Source organism: Hyperolius riggenbachi, chromosome 11 (assembly GCF_040937935.1).
Source record: "Hyperolius riggenbachi isolate aHypRig1 chromosome 11, aHypRig1.pri, whole genome shotgun sequence".
NCBI lineage: Eukaryota > Metazoa > Chordata > Amphibia > Anura > Hyperoliidae > Hyperolius > Hyperolius riggenbachi.
Genome location: NC_090656.1, coordinates 187,912,376 through 187,927,788, shown reverse-complemented (window position 1 = coordinate 187,927,788; position 15,413 = coordinate 187,912,376). Strand labels below are relative to the sequence as shown.

At 44.5% G+C, this 15,413-nt stretch overlaps 1 protein-coding gene across 2 annotated transcripts in view; it reads right to left on the bottom strand.

Annotated features, from left to right (window-relative positions):
- PDCD2L (programmed cell death 2 like) overlaps nt 1-15,413 on the bottom strand; it is a 31,752-nt gene that overhangs the window by 12,091 nt on the left and 4,248 nt on the right. For both annotated transcript variants that reach the window (XM_068261617.1, XM_068261618.1), the window contains exons 2-5: nt 14,884-15,068; nt 12,630-12,793; nt 10,014-10,083; nt 8,449-8,783 (exon numbers count right to left, since the gene is read on the bottom strand). In XM_068261617.1, the coding sequence (XP_068117718.1) occupies nt 8,449-8,783; nt 10,014-10,083; nt 12,630-12,793; nt 14,884-14,991 (677 nt within the window). In that variant the 5' untranslated portion in view covers nt 14,992-15,068. The remainder of the gene's footprint in view (nt 1-8,448; nt 8,784-10,013; nt 10,084-12,629; nt 12,794-14,883; nt 15,069-15,413) is intronic.

Here is a 15,413-nt window from a genome sequence, read left to right as displayed (position 1 = left end):
AGCCGCCACCACTGCCAAGATGTCCGATCGATGCTTTCAATCTCAGTCTGAAATCAATCTGAGGCCTGGTGCACACCAAAAACCGCTAGCAGATCCGCAAAATGCTAGCAGATTTTGAAACGCTTTTTTTAATTTTTCTATGGCGTTTTGCGGATTGCTGCTGCGGTTTTCAGTATAGTAGATTTCATATATTGTTACAGTAAAGCTGTTACTGAACAGCTTCTGTAACAAAAATGCAGGCAAAACCGCTCTGAAGTGCCGTTTTTCAGAGCGGTTTGCGTTTTTCCTATACTTAACATTGAGGCAGAAACGCATCCGAAATCCAAAAAATGCCTCACCCCGGCATTTTTCGTTTCTGCAAAACGCCTCCCGCTCTGGTGTGCACCACCCCATTGAGATACATTGACCAAGCAGATCCGCAGCCGCAAGCGGATCTGAAAACGCCCAAAAAGCCGCTCGGTGTGCACCAGCCCTAAATATTGGACCAACCAACACAACTCCACCCCCCCCCCCACCCCACCCCACACACACACTTTTCCCTCTTTATTCTTCTCTGTAGTATCAATCATTAGAGGATATGTGCTACTGTTCCTGAGGAACTCGTTATGCATAAGGTACTACTGTAACATTATCTGTGCTTGCTCTGATACAGGGTTTGATTTGCACTGGTTCCTTACGATTTATGCTGCCTTTGGCATTGGAGATGTTCTAATCAAACATACATACAAATTCTGCCTTCTACTTATGTATGCTTATGTGTATGTTATTCACCATATTTTCATATCTTGTCTGATTGGACGAACATGTTACTGCAACAATTTCCATCCGATTCAATCTAATTAGCGAATTGGATGGTCGTTTGAGCCACAGAAAATCGGTAGATGCATGGCCACATTTATTGAGCAGATATCAGAACATAAATCATTGCAATAGGAGATAAATATATTCTCATGGGAGGAATAGCCTACACCTTATGAACAAATCCGATAAGTATGGGCACATCTTTCTGCAATACCTGGGCTGTGCCCAACATCATTTAGGAAGAATGCCCAAGGTTGGAATCATAAGTTTATATTCTTAAAATAGATATGAGCTACATTTCCAGCAAGACTGCATCATACACAACCTTAGGCAGGGGTAAGGGCCCGTTTCCACTTGTGCGGTGGGAATCGGCGCGTCAAAAATTTGCATGCGGATGCAAATTTCGCATGGATGACGATGTATGCGAATTTAACCATGGCAGTGCCTGTGTGCTTTTCCATTGATTCCATGCGAATTCGCATGAAAATTCGCATACCAAAACCGCATGCAAATTCCCTATTAAATACATTGTATGCAAATCGCATAGCGGTATGCGAATTCTGATGGCTATGCCATGCAGATTTTTTCTGCACAGAAAAACGCTCAGAAATCCTGACAAGTGGAAACAGTCCCATTCACAAACGTATGCAGATTCGCTCTAGTGGAAAACGGGCCCTAACAATGACATTTGCATAATTGCAAAAACACGTTTGCAGCAGTAATGTAAGGTATCTCAGTGACATTGCATTGTATTGTATTAACGATTAGGGGTGATCAATGAGGTGCAAATCATTTCTCCTTACAAATTTCAAGTACATTACAGTACATGCAGCTTGAAATTGGACCAAACAGAATAACTTCCTATCAATATTGATTGGTCCAGGTTTAAGCTGCGTAACATTTGCATGAAGCAGAAATTGTTTGCATCTCATTGATCATCCCTTGTAGCGATTTCATGCAAAATAGCATTTGTGAATTTTCTGCATTTAAATTTGGATGGCAACTTTTTTTTCTGTCCAGCTCATGTTCAAGTCAATGGGAACATTATTTGCATGAAAACCCGCAATTTTTAAGTTAATTAAATGGGATGTCATGTAAAATTAACTTCATTGGTAATAAAGTATTAACCCTATTGTACAAATCCCTCCATAAGCTGTCCCTTACATATATTTCCTCACTGTAAGCGGATTCCTGATTGATTTTAGCATGAAATCAGGGAATCAGCCTTGTGACGCCACATCTGCCACCGCTGCCTTGTGCACTGGACCCCCCTAATGTAAGATGTGCCCCCCCCCGATGCCTGGTGCAGAATACCATACTTCACCTTTCCGCTTCCGCCGCTGGCTCCATCTTCATACACGGGCCCCACGTGGTTGCTGGCGTAACGTGGGAGCTTGTTTGGTGTCACACACGTGTCCACGTTATGCCGGCAACCACGTGGGGCGTGTGTATGAACACAGAGGCAGTGGCGAACATGGACAGGTACAGTATACTGCACTGGGGGGGGCGCAGCGCTTGGGGTCCCATCGTGTTCGGCACTCTTCCCGATATCGCACACTGTTACCGCCGCGCACCCAATCAAGCAAGTCTGCCCTACATCTTGAAGCATGTCCGATCAATACTTCTGACCAATTTCGGGCCGAAATTGGTCACATCTTCGATTGGGCATGCTCTTGGCGGCACCAATTTTAATCTAAATTTATAATAATCGAAATCAGATGGTCAACCGGCCGCCAAGTCGCCCGATATATGGCTATGGTCATTACACTATTGTCAGTTTTGTACTTTGTACAGACTTATACTAGGTACACACAATGCGTTATTTCGGTTGATTTTCCATTCAATCGATTTTCGTTTTGTTTTTCCGCTAGATTCTCTTATCAATTTCCATTCACTTCTATGAGAAATCGAGCGGTAAAACAATCGAACGCAAAAACGTATCGTGTGTACCTAGCATTATGGCTAAAATGTTGGTGCCATGTAAATAACAACAACATGATAGGAAGAAGATGACTGGTCAGTGGAGAACAGAAGCAGATCTTCAGTGAAAAGAAAAAAGAAAAACAAATGTTTATCTATACGATTAACTTTGTTGTTTCTTGTGTATTTTTTAGCAGGGCTGTGGAGTCGGTACAAAAATATTCCGACTCCAACTCAGACTCCTCAGTTTATGAAACCACCGACTCCGGGTACCCAAAATGGCTCCGACTCCTCGACTCAGACTCCTTAGTCTAATACTTAACAGGGCTGTGGATTTTGTACAAAAATCCTCCGACTCCGAAGTTTATGAAATCAACGACTCCAACTCCGACTCCCCAAAATTGCACTGACTCCTCGACTCCGACTCCACAGCCCTGTTTTTTAGTTTGGGTGTTTCTATTAAAGGGAAGGTCCAAGCAAAAAAAAAAAAAAAAATGAGTTTCAGAGTTTCACTTACCTGGGGCTTCTACCAGCCCCATGCAGCCATCCTGTGCCCTCGTAGTCACTCACTGCTGCTCCAGTCCCCCGCTGGCAGCTTTCTGACCTCGGAGGTCAGGGCCACATTGCATACATTTTTACACATTCCAGCTAGTGCAGGAACAAAAATGTACGCGTTGCACCACTAACGCGTAAAAATGTATATGGTAATGTTCCTGCACTAGCGGGAATGCGTAAAAATGTATGCAATGTGGCCCTGACCTCCGAGGTCAGAAAGCTGCCAGAGGGGGACTGGAGCAGCAGTGGGTGACTACGAGGGCACAGGATGGCTGCATGGGGCTGGTAGAAGCCCCAGGTAAGTGAAACTCATTTTTTTTTTTTTTTGCTTGGACCTTCCCTTTAAGGAGCCCATACATTGGTCGATTTCAGCCATCGATCAATTCTATAGAATAGATCAGAAATCGATTCTATTAAGTCTATCGATCAGTCGATTTGCAGCCAATTTGACCTGACAGGATGGAAAATTTAGGTTGATCTGCTGCTGGTAGCAGATCCATGGCCCATAGAGTTGCATTGGATCTAATGGTCTATTTAGATAGATGAAATCTTTTGGAAATCTGTTCCTAGTGTTTGGCACACATCAGATAGATTCCTGTCAGATTCGACTTGACAAGCATCTGTCATATCTGATGGTTGAATCTGCTGCAAATCTATAAGTGTATGACCACCTTAGAAATGGATTCAACCGAAACAGTAGTGTTGTCCGGATCATGAACGATTCGAATCTTTGATCCGAATCTATTTTGTGAGTCGAATCATTCGAATCAACAAAATGAGTGATTCGGTTTGCAAAGGGGGCGGGGCCAGGAGCGACACGCCCCCCTCAGCAGGCAGCGGGGTCCTGGAAGCAGAGCAGAGATGGATCGCTCTGTTGAAGGGGAGGCAGCCTTGCACAGCCACAGGTAGATGAGAGATGGGGGACATCGGTGCCACTGCCAGATATGTGTAGAGCACACATACTGGCTGAAATGTGCGGCTCATTATAGGCTGTCTGTTCCGCAGTTGTGCATAGTGAACAAATTGGAAACTTTTGGCTCAGCTCAGTAACGCTACAGGCAGCATGCTGGGCTAGGACAGGCACTGTGATTGCTGTGCAATATGATCCTCCTGCACTGCTCTAAACAGCTGCACTTCACTTCTGGGAATGCTGTGGGGAATGGGAGTTGGGAGTATACAGATGAACATATAGGTGAAATACATGTAAAGCATATGATTGCAGCATGTGGGTATTGTGTGCAAACAAAAATTTCTGCTCTCTGCTCGTCCCTCCTCCCTTCTCTGTCCACTCCCTGCCCTCTGTTCATCTTCTCCCCTTCTCTGTGTGTCCACCCCCTTCTCTTGTCCTGCTAGTCATTTCACCCCCGAATGCCTCTTTTGTAAAATGATCCGAGAGTCGGATCAAAGATCCGGATCTTTTCAATGATCCGATTCGAATCATCCGGATCATTGAAAAGATCCGAACTTCGCATCTCTACAAAACAGTAATTTGAATGAAATTATATCTCCAAGCCCCTGAATGCAGCTAGCAGCCCTGTTATTTTTTGCCAGGAATTAAGCAACATATTCCCTTTTCTGCCACTAGATGGCACTAAGCAGACATACAGCTGCTGTAACCATTTCTATTCTTGTTAGCAAAAGTGAACTTACTTTTTCCTTAGCAAAAGTTCCATTGCTGAACTACAGGTCTCTTGGACGGTGCACTGCAGTGAACGGACTGCTATGGCTATTAACTATAAAAATGTAAAATACATGTGTATGCATACCTATAAAATGCACAATTTTCCCAGGGTAAAATGCATTGTAAAATAAGGTTTTACCTATATTGCTGTCACTTACAGTGGGCATTAGATATCTGACACATGTAACAGGTTTTGGACTAGTCCATCTCCTCATGGGAGATTATCTGGGATGTCTAAATTTTCAAAAGCACTTTCTGAATAGCAGTTGCTTAGTCCAACTGCCAGGTATGGAGGCTGACTGTCATCTTGATCTAGATGCTTTCTAGGGAGGACTACGCAGCAAGTAATGATTACCTTTCCTGCAGAGGTAAATACTACAGGATATAAAGCACTGTGACAAAAAGGAGACAAATACTTTGCTGTTCCAACCACTAAAACATGCAGTTTCCCAGATTTTGGTTTGTCTGTTTGCTAGACCAAGGCATAAAGTAGATTCTTGGGAAAAAAACTGTTTTGATAACCCACAGATTAAATCACAACCACATGTTTAATAACAACTGAAGCAAGAGGGATATGAAGGCTGCTATATTTATCTCCTTTTAAGCAATACCAGTTGCCTGACTATCATGCTGATCCTCTGCATCTAAGGCTAGGTGCACACATAGCAAAAACTCTAGCGTTGCGGAAAACACTGCGTTTTTGCCGCTAATGGAAGTCTATGGATTGCAGGAAAAACCGCATATGAAAAACGCATATGCGGTTTCTATGTGTTTTCAAACCAGCGTTTTTCAATACGCTGGTTTTGTTACATGTTATTCAAAGACGCATCAAAAACACACATAACGAAAGTCATTGGAAACGCAATGGTATGCGTTTTTCGAAAAAAAATTGCTTTATGATGTATTTAAACTTCCTGTTGTCTTCCTAGTGATTTGCATAAAACGCAAAAGAAAAAACGCATGAAAAAAAAACCGCATACAAAACGCATATGCATTTTGTATATGCGAACCAAAACACATTAAAACACACAAAACGTTTAAAAACCGCATCTGCGGTAAAAAAACGCTAACACAAACGCACACAACATTAACATAAAACATGACATAAAATGCAGCCTTTCACACTATGTTATGTGTGCACCTAGCCTAATACTTTCAGCCATAGCCCCTGAACAAGCATGCAGCAGATCAGGTGTTTCTGACATTGTCAGATCTGACAGATTAGCTGCATGTTTGTTTCTAATGCAATTCAGACACTATTGCAGCCAAATAGATCAGCAGGGCGCCAGGTAACTGATATTGTTTAAAAGGAAATAAGTATGGCAGCCATATTCTTCTTACTTCAATTATTCAGTCCTTTAAAAAAAAAAGGATCTACGTAGACGTGTATACTTTTTTCTATAAGCATAGAAGAAAAGAAGCACAGAAAGTGGTTTTGACAAAAGACAACACTCAAGCCCAGGGCTCTCTAGAGCACTTCCTGAAGCGATTTCTGCTTTTTAAGGCCCAGTGCACACCAAAACCCATAGCAGATCCTCAAAACGCTAGAGGTTTTTGGAGCAGATTTCAGAGCAATTCTAGTGTTTTTGGGAGCGTTTTTGTGTTGCAGATTACAAATATTGTTACAGTAAGGGCTGGTTTCCACTAGTAAATGATGAGAATGCGGCTAGCAAGCCACACTGCATCACTTCCGCCGCCGCCCGCGTCACTTCCGCATATCCTGATGTGGAAGAGAATTGAAGAGATAGGACGCGGCTGCAGGCGGATGCGGCCGTGCAATAATCTGCAGCATGCTGCAGATTCCCAGATTGCATCGCACCGCTCTGCACAACATGCACGCAGTGGAGACTTTTCCATTGTCGTCCATGTGTTTCAGTACACCCGCGGTGCGGTGCAACGCTCCTAGTGGAAACGGGTCCTAAAAGCGGTTACTGAACAGCTTCTAACAAAAACGCCTGGAAAACCGCTCTGCTCTAGCGTTTTCCAGAGCGGTTTGAGCTATTGCTATACTTTACATTGAGGCAGAAACGCTTCTGTAAACCACAAAAGTGCTGCAGGACCCACGTTTGCGGTTTGCTAAAAACCGCAAACCGCCGATGTGCACCAGCCCATTGAGATACATTAGCCAATCATTTTCCAAGGTGGAAGCGGTTTGCGGATCGCTTCAAAAACCGCTCGGTGTGCACCAGGCCTAAGAATCGCTGGTGTTTCCAAAAGTGTTAATACAAGCCCATAGAGGTGATTTCACGGAAGCAAATGCAAGTTGCTGAAATCACACACGTAGTGCCTGTAGGATATTCACTGGGATTTCTCTGAAACATCCCAAAAACTATCAAACAGATTGGTTAATTGGTCCCCCAAGAAAATTGGCCTTAGGGCTCGTTTCTACTTTAAGCAATGGGTCACTCCCGGGTGGCGGAGCTTGCGATCCCAGTCATTATACTGAATGGGATTGTGGGCTGAATCACACTTGAAATCGTTAACGCAAATGTTGACCGATTTCCAACTGAAATCAATTCAGTCAATCGGTCGATCTTTCCAGGAGGAAAATGTAGCTCAATCGCCGGCGGGTCGGGAGCGCGCCGTTAGCAGCAATCGATACGACGACAACCGACGCAGCAGTAATATCACCTGTCCGCCAGCACAAGTCCCCGGGTCCCTGCAGTGTTTCACTTCTTCCAGCGTTTTCTCCGTCTTCTCTTCACTTCCTGTCCCGTCCTGTGAGAAGGCAACGTTTAAACAGAAGAGGGCGCTCTACTGTTTGACCTTCCGCTTGTCACAGGAAGTGAAGAGGAGGCGGAGGAGGACGATGGAAGAAGGGACAGCATGGACCCAGGTCTCGTGCCGGCGGACAGGTGATGTATTGCTGCTGGCCAGGGGTGGCAACTCCACAGGGTGTCAATCGATTTTATGCTGAAATCGATTCAAAATCTGTGTGCAGTGTATGGGCAGCCATTAGATCCATCTCTGATCAGAGAGGGATCTATCTGTTGGTTGATCTGGAGGCAATCGACCAGTGTATGGCAGCCATAAGACTCTGATGGGGATTATGGTATTCATTAGCTTGTGAGCTTCTCTGAAGGACAAAGCGCTGTGGAAGATGTCAGCACTATAAAAAAAACAGAGTAACCAAGCAGCTCAGGGTGACCCAAACTACTAGGAATGTATAGGGGGATAAAAGGAACCAAAAAGCCCTCCTACTAAAAAAGCAAAGCTTGGTGTAATTGCCTTCTTAAAACAGAAGGAAATTTGCAATAATTCAGTTATAAATGAACATTTGTGGTTACCCACAATGCACACCTACTAAATATGCAAATTATCCCTTTTCGCCCTTGGTAAGCCAAGCAAGCACCCAGAACCGCTATAAAAAAAAACAAAGTAATAATAATCAGTTGCCATCCAAAACAGTAATAGGAGATCTTTTTTTTTTTTTTTTCTTCTTTTTTCTTCAAAAAGGCAGAAGTACAAGCAGTATGAGATTGTGAGCTCACCTTTCTAATTCCTCCACAGAGGACTCCCCTCGCTGCTCATATTCCTGCAGGAGCCGGCGAGCGTGATCCAGGCCCGGGTCCCATTCACAGTCTTCCTCATCTGCCACCGCTATGTAATAAGAGTGAAACAATGCGCTGGCAGACTGCGCTGTCTCAGGTGTGTCAGTCAGTGACAGGCTCTGCAGCTGAGCTGTACAGTCTGTCTGTGGAGAATCTTCAGGGCAGCTTCTCACATGTGACACAGCAGGTGCTGCTGCAAGTCTATCATCATCATCATCATCCATTCCCCAGTTATCCGCATCGTCACACCAGTCTGAAGCGGCCATCGTGTTATCCTGCACAGATAAAACCAGCTTCCTGTCATTAAAACGGGCATGTGGCATACATTTTAACTCTATCAGTTAGCCATTAAAAGGTAATTTTTACAAAACGTTTTTTCTACTTATACTAATCAGTTAAAGGAAAACTCTAGGTTTACATGTTCTGAGCACTCATGAGATAAATCACATATTCATTATTATGGTGTGTTTACATAGCGCTGAAAGCTGTAGTTCCGCGTTGAGAGAACCCAAGTCGAACCTCGGGTTCAGAAACAGATACATAAAGAAAGGGAAGACTCTAGATCACAGGTGTCAAACTCAAGGCTCGAGGGGCGAATGCGGCCCTCCTTGCCATTTTAGGTGGACCTCGAGAGCTTTAAATGTGACAGTGTTTATGACGGAAACATTGTCAGTCTAACCGGGGTGCAGCAACAACCCACGGGACCTCCCCAGAAAAGTTATCCCCTACTGGAATCCAATGCCTAACACCCCCCCCCCCCCCCCCAATCAACTCTCCACATAGAGTAGCGCAGCAGAAGAGTGTAATATTTACCTGCTCCAGAGATGCATTGTGTCTCTTTTCTTTTTCCTGGCAATCACACGCACTGTGCTTCCATACCTCCTCCTGATCACGTGACATGCCTCAGGAGCCAGAGGTATGCAGCATAGAGCATGTGGCTGTCAGAAAGCTCAGAGGAGACCTGAAGCAGCACCAGAGCAGGTAATGCGCTACTCTGCAAAAGGTGGAGGAGCAGGCACCCCATAGTGGCTATAGTTATGCCACTTAGTTTGAGACTTTTAAATCTTAATAAACAAACAATTTGGCCCACAGCTAGATTTTGGCCATTTACGTAATGGTGTTTGACACCCCTGCTCTAGATCCTCCAGAGGCTTCCTATGCTGTACTCTGGTCCTCCACCGCTGCCCAGGGTCCTCCAGCTGATTGGGGTCAAGTTCCTCTGCTGGCACGAGCGCGGCTGTGGTGCATCTGCGTGAGCATGGTGCGCCTGCGCAGTAGCATGAGCAGGTGCAGTACAGCCGCACTCGTGTTTGAAGAGGAGTGTGGACCTGATCAGATTACCAACAAGCCTTTGTCCATAGTCTTTGAAGTGTCCGCCATCAGCAACTTTGGATGCGGGGGAAGCCTCATTAAGATCCAGAGGCTTACCTCTTGGGTAAGTATGTTATTTTGTACCTGATCTTTGGCTTGGGTACAATTTAAGGATATAGGAAATATATACATGCCTGCTGTGTTGAGGCCTCTGATACATCTGGCTTATGACCTTCAAGACTTTGGGATCGAAACGCCATCCAGCTAAATGAAAATGGGAAAACAAAATCCACAATTTATTTTGTATGATTTGCTGTTCTCCACAAAGATTGTCACAGTGTTTTTGTTCAGCCTTACAAGCAGAGCGATCGTTCTTGCTCTGCTACATAAATAACATCAGGTAATAAATGAAGATGTGAATGTCACAAGATTCTTTGTAAAACTAGAACTTGAATTTGGTGAAATTATAAAGGGTTCCCCTGCCCTTCTACGGTAGTGTCCTGCTCTTTCCTCCAAGAGCTCCCAAGAAAAGAGGGTGCAATCTCCACCACGTCACTGCAAGAAGGCCGCAATAGCAGCATAGGGGGCGATATACAGGCTGGGAACGCGAAGAATCACTCGCGTTCCCATGCCTGTCGGCCAGTGACGGCTAAACCGGAAGTCGCCACCGGCGGGTCCAGGAGCATCGGAGCGGGACTGCAAGGGCACCGATCGGCTGCAGGGGGCTGAGAGAAGCCCCAGGTGAGTTAAAGTGAACCTCCAGACTAAAAATCGACTCAGCAGCACTGGAAAGGCTTGGTGTTTCTTTAACAGTTTCACAGCATCAGAACTTTGTATCTCTTATTCAAGCCTCATTTTTAGCTGCACAGAAGAAAACTGCCCGGGCAGTTTTCCCCTTATGCTGTGCAAAGCATGATGGGATTTCTGATGTTGTTCTAGTTCTGCCGTTTTGGTGCAATTTTTTTTTTTTTTTACATTTTGAATTTGACATTTGAAGCCTAGTGTGTGCAGCTGGGAGGGGTTATCAGGACACAGGACAGTTGGAACTGTGTCTCATGCTCCCTGTCACCTCCTTTCAACCAAAAAGATGGCAGCTCCCATGAATCACAAACATTTGCCTGTTCTTTTAAAACAGGGTGGGTAAAATATTATATTACCTATTTATTCTAATTAACATGACTAATGTAACTTAATAACAGTATGTTTGTTTAGGCTGAAGTTCCCCTTTAAACTCATTTTTCCCCATTGACTTAAGGTTCAATTTAAGAGATTAATCTCCCCCTTACTTGCCACTTCTGTTCCTATACATGATAACTCTCGAAGGTAGACTGTTGTATGAGCCACTAGAAGACTGGCTGAAGATCCTGTATGCCTGTTTGTTTGATGCCGATAAAGTCATCTGTTATTTCTATTACCTATACCACATATTTTCTGTAATATCTGAACCTTTTATCTTTTTCAATAAACAAAGTGTTACCCAAAACAAAAAAAAAAATAATATTTCCAGATTTTAGGGTCTAAAAGCGGTGCATTTTTTTTTGCATTTTCTTACACCCTAAAACCACGAAAAACAATCATGCCGCCAGATAGCCTGCATCAGCCCTGCACTTACCTCCTTAGGATCCAGCCCTGCAGTTCTCCCTCCATACTCCAGGTGGCGCTGTAACCCTGTAATGAGATTGCCATTCGTCATCATGAGGACAGGCGGAGATCTCACAAGGGGGATGCAGAGCCTCGGAGGACAGAAAGAAGAATGGCTGCCGGAATCTGGATCACCGGGGAGGTGAGTGAAAACGCCCGCGGCAAACTACGGTATATTCTGCATAGACGTCCCGGTGGTCACCAAGAGTCTAGTTTGGGGTTACTGCTCAGAGTTGTGGATTCCCAACCCGGAGCCTGACTCAGAATTACAGCCAGGGATGTTAAGTCTTGTACATATACTAGATAGTTTTAGGCCTAGGTGGCAAGTCAGGGTCACCCCTGCTGAGAATCTTGTGAGTGTACCGTGGCCCTTGATCCCCCAGCGGATCGTGTTTGCTGAGTGCAGGCTGAGAGTATTATTTTCCCACTAACCCCACCCACTTCTACCCCATACACCACACTCTGTACTATGGGGTGGGGTGGGGGTGACAGTACAGTCCCATACCTACACACTAATAGGTCTGAAATACTAAAACGTATACAGCTTAGAATTATACCAGTGAAATGCAGCAGCTGCTGCAGTTGATTGGTTGAATTCTAAACTGCATCAAATTAGCATAACATTTTCATCAATTCAGAATTATTAGCATCACATTATTCCTATTTGCCAAAGAACAAGACGGTGAAGATGAAAGCCACATTAGGGGTCTGATTATGAAATTCTGGCAAATTTGTCCACATTTGCCTGCCTGGATTTATTATTATTGATTTATAAGGCACCAATATATTCTATGGCGCTGTACAAAGTAAGAAAGAAATATGGGGTACATAACACAGACAATTGTATGTACAAAAATAAATATCAACACCGGTACATAATACAGAACTGGTAGACATAGTAATTATAGTAATTAGTGACAAAATGTAACATGGTGATTAAAACGTATAGCAAATTCCAAGACACAAAAGGGTGAGAGAGCCCTGCCCTTCCATGTTTACAATCTAAAGTTTTCACTGGTAATTATAAAGCCACCCAGTGACCGATGCATAGAGGGCAAAATGGTCCCCGGGCAGGAAAGCATGCAGTCAGTCTGTGGCTATCTGGAACTCCATATTTCACCAATTTATAGACAAACCAATAGTTTCTGATGAGTACGTTTCTAAATTACCTTTCAGGTTTCCCCCAGCATGACTTCTTACTACATGCAAATACATGGATGACGCGGTGAAACAGAGAGTCCTCTAGGGGGCAGTAGACCTGCACGACATGACACAAGACTGCAGAGCAATGAGGACAAGTTGGTAAGTGCATTTTCACTTGCAGAGGAAAGTTCTAGGGAAAGACAAAAAAAACAAAATTAACAAGCTGCTAATGTCCCTGAAACCTAGACCTGAATGTTTATAGCACACCTACAGCTTATAAATATTTACACAGTGACAGCAATATAATCTCAAGAGCTGCTCCAACACTATGGAACTCCCTACCTCCACCCATTAGGGCAGCCCCCTCCTTCAACATCTTCAAGAAAGCCCTCAAAACTCACATTTTCACTCTGGCCTACTACCCCTCACAAGTGCTCTAAACCTACAGCTGAACTCTGGTCCCCTACCATTCGTGTCCTTACCTCTCCCTCTATATTGTAAGCCTTTGGGCAGGGTCCTCCTCCTTTTGTGTCCTACCTGATCTGGCACCTCCATTACTGTGAACCCATGCTATGCATCTGAGTGAACATAACTTGCCTAATCTCCATGCTTCATCCAGTGACTGACTAAGCATTACCTTGTACTAATACTGTGCTGTGTGATCTGGTTTTCTTGTATTCCTGTATTGTCATATTGCTGTATGTCACCCCTAAATATTGTCTGTAACCTAAATTAATGTTCAGCGCTGCGTAATATGTTGGCGCTTTATAAATACAATAAATAAATAAATAAATAATCCAGCCTGTAGACATTTGGTTCTTCAGCACAAGGTATGGAACAAAGACTCTACGGTACGACCTGCAGAACAGAGGACAGGCGTACCTATTACACAGCCGCCTATCACAAATGGCTTACCCTGCTCCTGCACAAGTCCTGGTGGTAGACACTATTCCCCCTCCAGGTCGCCAGGGATAGTGGGGGAAAGATGTAATTCGGCTTCCAGCCATTGCTGGCGGCCAAATTACAGTGATTTGGGTCCGTCTTCTGAGGGCGCCAAAACCACTCGCTGAGCGCTGCTATAGCCGTAATTCCTATTATGGCCTATGGTGGCGCCCAAATCACCTGCGCTGCCTGTTTTTACAGTGCTCCAGAGGACCGAGTACCTTAGCTGTAGTATACAGATCCAGAACCTATAGTGTTCTGGTAGAGGGCTAATAAGGAACACCAAAATCCCTAATAGAAAAAAGCTATGCCCAGTTTCACATGAATATCCCAGAATGCACTGCCCCAAGTCACTGAGTGAATACGCAAATCACTACTTTACATACATGAAAAGCCAGGCATACATCCAGATCAGCTGGATTATAGCGACCGAAGCCCCATACAAACACCAGAAGAAACTCGTGCCAGGCAGACAATAACGACCCAACCCCCACCCCAGGCAGAAATAATCATTCTCTACACTCACCCGTCTCCCATGTCTTATCACCTCCCCACCCTGTAGGTGTACGAGACTTTAAAGGCAGCCGCCAACCACTGATTATCTTTTTTTAATATCCATCCCAAGGGAGGTTATTAATGGAGTGTTTCCATTCGGATAATTTAGGAGAAGCATAATTTCTTTCCTACGGGGTGCTGCTCCTCTGACCCCTGGCACACATGAGATGCACTATCTTCTGCACAAAGCCGCAGTTTCTAACTTTTTGGCAGTGCTTTGTTGCTTTGTGTACCCGCTGCAATGCATGTTGGGATATGTAGTCCGTCGTTGCAAGGAAAAAGAAGGACTCATTCATGGTTTACATTTCCTGGCATGCATTGCAGCGAGTGCACACAACTCTGCCAATAAGTTAGAAACTGTGGCTGTGGTGGCCATTTCTGTAGAGAAGATGACACATCTCATACTGGCTGGGAACCAGAGCAGCAGCATCCCGCAGCTAAGTAATAATCCCCCGCCCCCTCCTAAAGCTCATTCCATTAAGAATCTCCCTTATGGGGAGGTTCATTTTACATTTATTTTTTTCCATGGTGTTCAATTCCTTTTTGAGCTCGATTCACACTTGAGTTGCATTGCATCCCACTGAAAACAGCATGCTGCGACGCAACACATCTTTGTGAATCCAGCCTCAGTCATTTAAAAGGAAATAAGCGTGGGAGTCTCAATATAGGGTTACTTTATCTGACACTAACTTAAATTTACACTGGAGCTCCGCTTTCCTAATCGTACATTGCAGCCAATAAAAAGACTAATTATTACAGCTTCTTCCTGCTAAGAGAACTCACCGGCAGTCCCCCCATCTTGCTCACATCCCATGACGAAGCTTTGTCTTCTAAAACCGCATCTTTAAATCCCAGCAGTACCCTCTGCTGAATGGCAGGCCCTTGGGCCATCACTCCACGAAGGGGCAAGGCAGCTTTACCAGGAAAACAGCACCATGTAAGCTGTGTCAGCAGCGACTGGATCCACACTACGGGGAAAACAAGCTATAATCACCAGATGATTAACGCAGCAAATAACATGGAAACATTACTGTATATGCTGGCGTAATGACAATGCATGGAGAATAGCCCAAGAATAGTGTTTAATAAGGGCAAGGCCGGTTTAAGCAGTACGGGCACCCCAGGGCAAAAAGGTAACCTGGGGCCCCTCTCCCCCTGTAACTCCCTGGCTGCCAGCCCAGTCGTCTGGTCCCCCCCACAGCAAAATGTCAAATTCCCAGTAGTCTCTTTACCTAGGTAGTAATGAGTCTCCAGTATAGGTAGCATGGTGCCCCCAGTATAGGCAGTAATATCTCTAGTATAGTAGTAAGGTG